Consider the following 11,170-nt stretch of genomic DNA (forward strand, 5'->3'; position numbering starts at 1 on the left):
AACTACTCAGGAGGCTGAGATTTAAGGATCATAGTTCAAAGCCAGCCAGGACAGGAAAGTCTGTAAGACTCTTCTCTCCAATAAGAAGTGGAGCTGTGGCTCAAATAGTATAGTACTAACTTTGAGCAAAAGAGGCTCAGGGACAGCATCCAGGCCCTGAGTTCAAGTCCCCCAGGATTAAGAAAAAATAAAAATAAAAATAAAAAGCTTTGGGACTGTGCTCAGACCCTCAGTTCAGGACCCAAGACTGGCCCTAGAACAAAAAAAGAAGAAGAATTAAAGAAAAATTACTTTAGAAATAAAAATATTCATTATGAAGAAAACACTAAGAGCTTTGAATCATTCTTATTCAGTTAGATTATTATATTTTACATTGTCCTACTTCAAAATATTCAGTTCTGTACTCATTTTCTTTGGAATGTAGCTACTTATTACTAACTGTATTTAAATAGATTCCAGAATCTGACTTAAGCCTTTTATCACTAGTCCTGTTTATCATGATTAACATCTTCACCGAATGGACTTTAGCTCGGCTTGATTGCTTGGCTGGTGCTCCATGACCTGAGCCATGCCTCCAGCCCCCCTTTTTCCTGGTTAATTGGAGATAAAGTCTAGTGCACTTTTCTGCTCCAGCTGGTTTTGACTTAAGATCCTCCAGAGCTCAACCTCCTGGATAGGTAGGAGACACCTGTACTTGTTTAAGCACCTTTATGAATGAGGTGCTACAGGTGTTCCATTTTCACCATTGATCTGAACCTTTGAACCTGAAGAGAAACTGGCAGAGAGCACATTCCTGAGCATTACTTTCCTGAGAATTCTAATTCTTGCCTCATACTGCCTCATGGTGATGCTTCTTAAACTGTGCTGTGGGCATGTTTAAGTCTAGTCCATTTTATTTTTTTTTTTAAGATGACTTCTATTTTCTTCTGGCTGCTGTTCCTGGGGCTTGAACTCAGGGCCTGGGCACTGCCTCTGAGCTTTTTTATTGAGGCTAGTATTCTACCATTGAGCCACAGCTCCACTTCCAGCTTTTTTTTTTTTTTTTGCCAGTTGTAGGGCTTGAATTCAGGGCCTGGGCACTGTCGTTGAGCTTCTTTTGCTCAAGGATAGTGCTCTACCACTTGAGCCACAGCAGCACTTCTGGCTTTTTCTGTTTTTGTGGTACTGAGGAATAGAACTCAGGGCTTCATGCATGCAAGGCAAGCACTCTACCACTAAGGTACATGCCCAGCCCAGCTTTTTTGGTAGTTAATTAGAGATAATAGTTTCCTGGACTTTTCTTCCTGGCCTGGCTTCGAGCCTCCATCCTCAGATCTCAGCTCCTAAGTAACTAGGATCACAGGCATGAGCCACTGACACCTGGCTGCAAATTCTTTCTTAATCCCTAGTCACTTACCTAGGTTGGATGTGTCTTGGTGTTTTACCTTCTAAATTAAAAAAAATTGTTCTATGATTTTAATGTGGAAATTCTGTTTTATTCTCTCTGCTTCTGGAAAATTTTTCTTTTACATAAATATTACATTTGTTCTGTACATTGTGATCTTTTTAGAAGGGTGCAAAGTTGTACATACCCTAAAAAATTGTCTTCTGTATCTGTTAGCTTTTTTTGTAAGTTTTTATTTCTCTCTCTTTTTTACTTTTATTCACTGTCACATTTTGTGTTTGCTTTCCTTGTAGTAATTCAATTTTTAGTAGTTTTTATCCTATCATTTGCTGTTTCTAAATTCACATATTAATTAAATAATCATATTGTTTTGGATTTCACTACATTTCCTGAAATGTGAAATCCTTTTTTCCTTCCCTTCTTTTGTTTTGGAATGTTATCTTTGAATATTTTTAAAATCAACTCCATGTCATGGAGTGCATTTATGAGACATTTTCCCTCTCCCTTGAATTAAGGTTATTTTCCCTAACATGGATTTATGCATTTGTTTTACAACCTTTCTTCCTTTGTATTGCTCAAAAACATTTTCACAGCAACCATGACGTTTTTTTTTCATCCTGCTTATTCCACTTGGTCTGATATAGCTTGATTGACATTTCAACGTTCTTCCTACTATATCTGAAACATTTATTTTCCTGTGAGATCTAGCGACTTTTTTAAATCCTGAAAGAATGCCAAGGATGGAGCTGGGGGAGTTCAGACGAGGCAAACTGCTGCTTTTGTTAAAAGACTTTCCTTTGCTCGCTTGCTCTCTCCCTTCTCTTCAGATCTAGTGAAATGTCCCCAACCAGTAGTTCTATAATGCCTTCCATACTGCAGGGGACACTTGGGTAGGGAGAGCACTCCTTCAGTGGATACCATCTAAGCCTTCCTTCTGTCCAGGGGAGCCAGCCTCTCTGGTAACCTCTCCACTGTTCTCCGATTCTTGCTAGCAAAGCTCTTTGATCAGAGAAGGAAGAAGAGCAATTCAAATCTATTTCAACTATTTCTCTATCATTCTGAGGATACAGGTATATGTGGAAAATGTTATTGAACCATTCCTAAGACTTCTGAGAGTGACCAATACCCAGGCTCTGTCCTGTAATGCATGCTAAAATTTTCTGTTCTTTTCTTAGTTATGGATAAATTGGCTGGCTGGCTGGCTGGCTGGCTGGCTGGCTGGCTGGATGGATGGATGGATGGATGGATGGATGGATGGATGGATGGATGGATTTCATTATGATGTGCTCCTTTCCTTAGCTGATTTCTGTTGTGTGGTATTGCTTTTATTTTTCTCATGTTGATGGATATTAGGGAAGAGAAATTCTATGAGTCCATTCAGTATGGCATGCTAATCTGAAATGTATGTCAGTTGTAGGGCTTGAACTCTGGGCCTGGGCGCTGTCCCTCAGCTCTTCAGCTCAAGGTGAGCGCTCTACCATTTGAGCCACAGCACCACTTCTGGTTTTCTGGTGCTTAACTGGAGATAACAGTCTCACAGACTTTCCTGTCCAGGCTGCCTTTGAACCACAATCTTCAGATGTCAGCCTCCTGAGTAGCTAGGATTACAGGCGTGAGCCACTGGTGCCTAGCTTTTGCTGTGGTTTTGGAGAGCAGTACAAACCAGATTAAATTCCTTTTGTTTGAAGTTATCATAACAAGATATTTGGCACCTCAATGCAAAATCAATTTTTAAAAACCCGTGTAGTTTCAGGAATGCTGTGAAATTACTTCTATTTTTGTTTCATGTTGTGTCAATACTGGGACTCGAACTCTAGACCTTGCTGTCTCCCTTAGCTTTGTCATTCAAGGTTGGTACTTTACCACTTGAGCCATACCTCCACTTCTGGCTTTGTATTGGTTAATTGCAGGTACAATTCTCTTAGATTTGTCTTCCCTGTGCTGGCTTTGAACCACATTCATCAGATCTCAGCCTCCTGAGTAGCTAGGATTACAGGCGTGAGCCACTGGTCCTGAACATGTTGTCCTTCTGTAGACTAAGGATTACATTGTACCATTATTAGGACATGTTGCACTTGCTAATCATCAGTGGATGAAAACAAGTGATACTAAGGTATTAAATTAAGACTAAGAGACACAACGCAAAGACACATTACAATATGGTGAGGCTTTCATCTCTGGACAATCAATAATAGTTGCAGATTTTTTTTGTTTTATACTGGTGTTGGGGCTTGAACTCAAGGCCTACCATTCTCATTTGGTTTTCTCACAAGAGCTAGTGTTCTGCTACTTGAGCCATACCCCAAGTTCCAGCTTTTTGCTGACTAATTGAACATAAGATTCTGGTGGATTTGTCTGCCTGGGATGGCTTCGAACCTTAATCTTCCTATCTCAGCCTCCTGATCAGCCAGGATTATAGACATGAGCCACCAGCACCCAACCTGATTGCAGATTCACGAGACTATTATTAGATTTATTAGCTGTGGATCATCTTGCCTTTCTTTTAATAAGGCAAAGCTGAGGATCTCACTGTCAGCAAGAGAGGCATTGGGATCTTCTGTTCTTTTTTTTTTTTTTTTTTAATACTGTTTCCTGCATGGTTTATCTCCCCAGTCACTCTCCACAGGACTCTGGGAAGCACTGGGCTTTTCTTGAGCTACTCCCCTCACTATACACCTCCAGCCACAGCCCATACTCAGAAGAATGAAGTGTAAACAGCCCAGACATTCCCCCGCTGGCTCCTCTGTTCTGACTTATTTACGTCTGTTGCTGAAAATACAAGTCACTGGTCCTGTCACTGAGAGTTCAAGCAGTTGCTTTAAATAATGAATTCACTAATTAAGTAATGATTTTATACTAGACTTAACCACCAGTGCATTGAAGAGGTATATCTTTAAGGAAATTTATTTCACTTCCTTGCTGAAAGGTCTATTCCAAAGCTAATTATATGAAGTTAGCTATCATTTCCAATTTCACCCTTACTGAGGAAAGAGCCTCTGTTAGTCACTTGGTCTGCTTTTCACCACTATAACACAGTTTCTTCAATGATCTACTTATAGAGACAAAAGGTTCATTTGGCTCACTGTTTTGGAGGTTTCTGTCCATGAGCAGTTTGGCCCTGTTATTTTTGGGCCTGTGGCAAGGCAGCACATCATAGAGAGTCCACATGGCAAAGCATAATCACTCATTTCCTGGCTGGAGAGCTGAAGAGAGAGAGAGGAGGGCCCAGAGCCTCCTGTCCCCTCTGAGAGTACTCCGTGAAAGACCTCCCCTCCAGGCCCCTCCTGCCAAAGGTTTCAACATCATCTAGATCTACTGTAGCAGAATTCATCTACTTTTATACATCACTCGTAGAAAAGCATAAGTTGGTTTCTTTTCCTCTTTTCTTCCTTTTTATTTTAATTATTTTAGTAAGGCCTCATCTCATTTTTTGTCCAGACTACTCTGGACTTCGATTCTCCAATGTACTCTTCTTGAATAGCTCAAATGCTAGGCATACACCACCAAATCCAGCTTTGGTTGTTTTTTGTTGTTTTATTATTATTATTATTATTGGTTGATATGAGGATTACAGGTGTGAGCCCATTCTTCTCTAGAGACTAAGTTTCTTGAGGCCACAGCCCAAACCACTGAATTCCCAGCCACAGTTCCCTATTCATCTTTAATGCCTGGTATATTTTTAAAGAATAAATTAATGATATACCCTTTTCCTCCTGCATAGCCTCCTCAGTTTCTTTCCTACTTTATGCCATGTTTCCACTGAGTAGGTCTCCTTGTTCTAAACATGGAGGAGGGAGAATTACAGAATTATATTTAAGTATCTTTCTCACTTAATTTTTGTGCTAATTATATGAAGCATGTAATGTTATTATAAGTAACATAGAATCATTGTATATTACAATTACATATTAACTACTGAAGTTGTAAATTGAATACTATGTCACATAACAATACTTAAATATATTGTATATGTTATGAACAAAGCATAATTATGTATGTTAATTGATGATAAGCAAGCAGTTTTAAATTAGTTACAACATAATTGAAGGCAACTCATTTGAAATACTAATAATAAATATTAATAATAAATTAATTGGATGTTCAGAACCAGCTGTCAGTGGCTGACACCTGCCATCCTAGTTACACAGGAAGCTGGGATCTGAAGATCCTGACTCAAAGTCAGCCCCGACAGAAAAATACACAAGACTCTTATTTCCAGTAACTATGACTCAAGTGGTAGAGTTCCAGTCTTGAGCAAAAAAAGCCAAGGAGAACCTGAGGTCCTGAGTTCAACCTCAGTACTGGCACACACACACACACACACACACACACACACACACACACACAATTAAATTTTACCACACTTAATAAAAGACATGAGCCAAGTACCAGTGGCTCAGCCTTGTAATTCTAGCTATTCAGAAGGCTGTGATTTTAGTTCAAGGCCAACCTGCAGAGAAAAATCCATGAGACATTATCTCCAAAATAATTAGCAAAAAGCAAGGATAGAGGCATGGTTCAAGTGGTTAGAGCTCCAGCTGAGCAAGCTCAGGGCCCTGAGTTCAAACTCCTAGTATCAGCAACATAGAAGTGAATATATAATATGTAGATAATTTTAAAACAAAAGTTTTTTTTAAAGAAACACAAGTGCTGGTTTAGCCTGATAATATGTGTAACCCCTCTGTGTATCATCTTGATAATAATTTTTTTTAAGACATCAAAAAATATATGTGCCCAGTTTGTCAGCCAGGCACCAGTGGCTCATGCCTGTATCCTACCTACTCAGGAGGCTGAAAGCTGAGGATCACACTTCAAAGCCAGCGTGGGCAGGAAGTCCATGAGAATCTTTTTTTTTAATGTATTTTTTTAAGAATCCATGAGACTCTTATCCCCAATTAATCAGAGAAACAGCTGGAAGTGGAGCTGTGGCTCAAGCAGTAGAGTGCCAGCCTTGAGCTCAGGGACAGCACCCAGACCCAGATTTCAAGCCCTAGGACTTGGGGGGCGGGGGGGGGGGGGGGGGGGGGGAGAATGTGCATGGTTTATATGGACAGGGACAGTCTTCTTTCCCTGCTCATTTATGGATTTATCCAACCAGATTTCCTTGAGTGCTAACATCACAAGACATCTGTTCTCAATGGCTCCACCAGACAGAGACTTCTCAGGTTCTTCCTGGTGTGCATGGACCAGTGCCTCATGTCTACCTGGGCGTTGACGCTCCCTGGCTAGATGACCCCTTCCTTCCCCCTTTCCCAGGCATAGGTTTTACTCATAACCACCTGCTTCCCACAGGGGACAAGTGCCTGTCCGACATGGCCTACGACAGCAGTGCCAGCTACGAGAAGGAGAATGAGATGATGACTTCCCATGTCATGGACCAGGCCATCAACAACGCCATCAACTACCTGGGGGCCGAGTCCTTGCGTCCCCTTGTGCAGACACCCCCGGGTGGCTCAGAAGGGGTCCCAGTCATCAGTCCTATGTACCAGCTGCACAAGACCCCGACAGAGGGGCCCCAGCGGGCAAACCACTCTGCGCAGGACAGCGCGGTGGAGAACTTGCTGCTGCTGTCCAAGGCCAAATCGGCGTCCTCGGAGCGGGAGGCCTCCCCCAGCAACAGCTGCCAAGACTCGACGGACACGGAGAGCAACACGGAGGAGCAGCAGCGCGGGGGTCTCATCTACCTGACCAACCACATCACCCCGCTGGCCCGCAATGGCCTGGCGCTCAAGGAGGAGCAGCGCGCCTTCGAGGTGCTGCGCAGCGCCTCGGAGAACTCGCAGGACGCCTTGCGCGTGGTGAGCATGAGCGGCGAGCAGATGAAGGTGTACAAGTGTGAACACTGCAGAGTGCTCTTCCTCGACCACGTCATGTACACCATACACATGGGTTGCCATGGCTTCCGGGATCCCTTCGAGTGCAACATGTGTGGGTACCACAGCCAGGACAGGTATGAGTTCTCCTCCCACATCACGCGGGGGGAGCACCGCTTCCACATGAGCTAAAGATCCCCACATACCCTGGACCCCTCCTCCCATGTGTGGGCTCGAGCACACACACACACACACACACACACACACACAACCCTGAAGAGCCTGCTTCATCTGGACCACGGATAATGTGGAGTGTGGACTATGGGGTGTGGTGTGGATTATGTGGATAATGTGGAGTATGGATTCTGGGGTGGGTTCCTGGGATGTGGTGTTCATTGTCACCAGGCTGGTTGGGTTTCATTTGCTTTTGCAAACCAGATTTCCTTTGGTAGAGGCAAGATGGCTCCTGGAGCCTAGAAAAACTTCCATCTCCCTACGATTCCATAGACTTGTTAAGATACACTTCCTCCCCTTCCCCACTACACACCACTCCGTACAGAACCTGAACAGATTAAATGAAACAAGTCAGATCCTGCCAAGCAGGGTTGTGTAGTAAGCACAAAGTCCATGCATATACCAGGAGTTCCCCAGGTCCCCACAGCTAGAGAGCACTACCTCTGAAGTACTGCCATCTCTAAAGCTTAACAGGTGAGCAATAGGAACAGGTATATGGCTGCTAGGGAGAAGCAGGGACAGAAAGTATACCGAAGCCACAATCTCAGGCCACTCAAAGCCAGAGAAGAATGGCTGCAATCTGAACCCAGGTAACATTAGGTCATCCTTCTCTAAGGAAAATAGAGCTGTCCTAGGCAAGGGAGGGGGGAAGGGATTGCAGAGCCCCCGAGACTCTACCTTGCTTTCTAAGCTTGGTGAGTTTGCCCAGGAGACATGCAGCCTTCCTAAACTGGTTGCAAAGTGTCATGAGTCCAGTGTTCTTGGGTACAAATGTAAAGAGTCCTGTTCTCTGCTTTGTCACCCCTATGCCTGTAATGGTCCCTATCTCCATATTCAACCACAGTCCCGATATTTAGACCTTAATTTGAACCTCTCAAAGAGTAAAATTCCTCAGAAAATCAAGCTTTCTTCCAAATTCTGCACTGTCTTATCTGGGTGTTTATTCTTTCCCCGAGGCTGGTTCTACCTAAAGCCATGACCTTTTACCCTGTCAAAGGCCTAAGTACAATCTCAGTGCTTCATTTTAGTTCAGACCATGTCCTATTGTAGCTGCAAGTCTGGATTCGGCTGTATTTATAAAGGTCTTTCTCTATCCACACCTACATAATTTTTTGTGTGTATGCCAGTACTGGGTCTTGAACTCAGAACCTGGGCACTCAGGATTGGTGCTCTACCACTTGAGTCACAGCTCTAATTCCAGATTTTTGGTGGTTAAAAAGAGATAAGAGTCTTACTGCCTCCCTGCCTGTGTTGCTGGCTTCAAGTCATGATCTTCCAATCTCAGCTGTCTGAAGTAGAGTTAAAATCTTGAGCCACTAGCAACTATTATTCTTTCTCTCTCACACACACACACACACACACACACACACACACACACACACACACACGAATGATTTTAAAGTGAATACTCGTTGTTAGATCAAGCAAATATATAAGTCTGGCATCTAAGTTTCTAATACATGGAGCTCACCAGTTCAAAACTAAATTAACTATTCTACAGTTGTACACCATGAAAACAATGTAGCATTGTGCTCATACATAAATAGGACATTTGGCCATGAACCCTTCATCCCTGAGAGAAATACCTACCAAGCCTGATAGGCAAGAGGCAGAAAATACTAAAGGTAAGACTCTAACCCATGTGTGCTAAAAAATGGTTGCATCCCTAAGCCCACTTCAGGTGGGTGGGGATTCTTATCTCATCCAGAAAGGATCTCCTTCAAGATTAATCCTGTCATCATTGCCATTATGCAACAAGCATCACTTGTTGGAGAGAGAGAGAGAGAGAGAGAGAGAGAGAGAGAATGTAACTTTAAATATCTATAATATTGGTCTTTACCAAAACTGTCCCAACGTGAACCTGAAGAAATAGCAGGTACTTTCTGCAAGTCACTCAGTGTTTCAGGTGACACAAGGATTCTTGGTCTCCAACATGTTGAGATAATCCCCCGTTGTGGGCCCTTCCCTGCCATTGGTGGATGTCTGGTATCATCCTTGATCACAACCCAGTAGATGTCAGAATCTTTCCCTATTGAAATCCAAAAAGTAGCTCCTGGTGTTGACAAATATCCCACAGGGGGCAAAGTCCCTCCCACCTGAGAACCACAGATCTAAATGAATTCTAAGCTAACAGAAAGTGTGAGAAGCCTTCCCAAGTTCAGAAGCACATGAAGATTTATCCAAGTCAGATTATAAATTCTCTAAATGTATAAATAACACCCCTCCAGTCATTGACAAATATACTTTCCCATGCACACTAGAGTTCACAAAGACATCATTCTTGAGTCACAGATCTCTTTTCTTCCAGAATAGTGTGGCATTTTGAAACTAGAAATAAAAGTGTAATGGTAGTAATTCAAGCTCAGCCATGCCAAGGTCCTGAATGATGAAAAACATGGAAAACCTAGGGCCATGGACAACTTTTCTTCAATATGCAATTACACGGACAGATGCGCCTTACCCAAATTTATATACTCAAACATGAGAGACTTCTTTGATTTCTGGTTTGCTATAGGTTTCACCTACCCTCATTCTTATCCATGCATTCCACCCAATCAACAGGAAGAAGGGAATTTACCTCCTCTTCAGCAGCATTCAAAGCTTAAAGCAGAACTGTAAATATTGGCTACAGGACTTGTTTTCTAAAATGCTTTGCCCTTTTCCTCTCACTGCCTTTTATAGCCAATCTAAATGTCTATTTGCACACCTTTTGTTGTGGTTTTATATTGTAACAGCATTTTTGAAACTATTGTATTTAAAGTAAGGATTCATATTATGTCAACAAGTAATTAAATTATGTTTGAAAGGTGGCCATATGCTGTACCAAAAGTTGCTGAAGTTTTTCTTCTACCTGGTAAAAGTAGGATTTTGCATGACCTCACACGTTTTGTTCTATGGTTTGTTCTATGGTTGTATGATGGTGTGAGTGTGTGTGTGTGTGTGTGTGTGTAGAACATCACTGTGCTAGATTTCAGGGAAGTGTGCCTAGATTCCACTCATGGTGGATTCACTCTCATTGTGTTTTATGTAAATACCAGAGGCAGGAAAGCTGCCACAAGCAAGTCAACCAGTTGTTTACGGCTTGTGATTGCTCTCTTTCATTCCCCTTCCTCCTGATCAGCCCAGCTTCAGGTGGAATGTGGAGCCTCTGCTTCCTGCCCAGGTCCCTTTTGTAATTTGTACCGTAGGTGGTATGTTTTCCCCTAATGAGAGAATACCAAAGTATCATTGTGTTATCATTGTATATTCACCAACAGCCTGGCCCAACACCAATTTCTTCAAACCCTGGCATGTTCCCTTTCCAATTTAGAATCCATTATGTAATAAAAATCTTAGAATCTTTATTGAGAAAGAGAATAGCCACTTATGGAGAAGAAGGTTTGTTTTATGTAGCTTTCTCCCCCTCCCTCTGTTGTTGTGCTCTTTTTTCCTTCTTTCTCTTTGTTCTTGCAGTCACCTCTTCTTGCCAAAACAAAAGCAAAAATGGATTCGACTTACATGGACACTTTATGAGGCATTTATGTATTCCTCTATTCTTTAGTTAACACGTGATAATGAAGAGTCAACAATGTCAAACTTCTTTAAGAAATCTAATGAACAAATGAGAGGTTGCAGATGTCATTCGGTGATAGAGCACTTGCCTAGCATGTATAAATATTCGGCCTTCATCCCCAGTGCCACAAGAAAACAGAATGAAATACATAGGCATTTTGGTAGCACAGCCCTCACTGTGAGCAAG

The 11,170-nt window shown here is 42.3% G+C and overlaps 1 protein-coding gene across 14 annotated transcripts in view; it reads left to right on the top strand.

The window, feature by feature from the left end:
- Positions 1 to 10,788, top strand: part of Ikzf1 (IKAROS family zinc finger 1) — a 100,583-nt gene extending 89,795 nt beyond the window's left edge. For 13 of the 14 annotated variants that reach the window (XM_042684917.1, XM_042684918.1, XM_042684916.1 and 10 more), the window contains one exon: positions 6,677 to 10,788. In XM_042684917.1, coding sequence (XP_042540851.1) covers positions 6,677 to 7,389 — 713 coding nt within the window. In that variant the 3' untranslated portion in view covers positions 7,390 to 10,788. Of the gene's footprint in view, positions 1 to 6,482; positions 6,515 to 6,676 lie in introns of those variants that run through there. The other variant, XM_042684927.1, reaches the window with a different exon arrangement.
- The last annotated feature ends 382 nt before the right edge of the window (positions 10,789 to 11,170 follow it).

The sequence above is a fragment of the Dipodomys spectabilis genome, unplaced genomic scaffold (assembly GCF_019054845.1).
Source record: "Dipodomys spectabilis isolate Male_0828 unplaced genomic scaffold, ASM1905484v1 ptg000092l, whole genome shotgun sequence".
Classification (NCBI taxonomy): Eukaryota; Metazoa; Chordata; class Mammalia; order Rodentia; family Heteromyidae; genus Dipodomys; species Dipodomys spectabilis.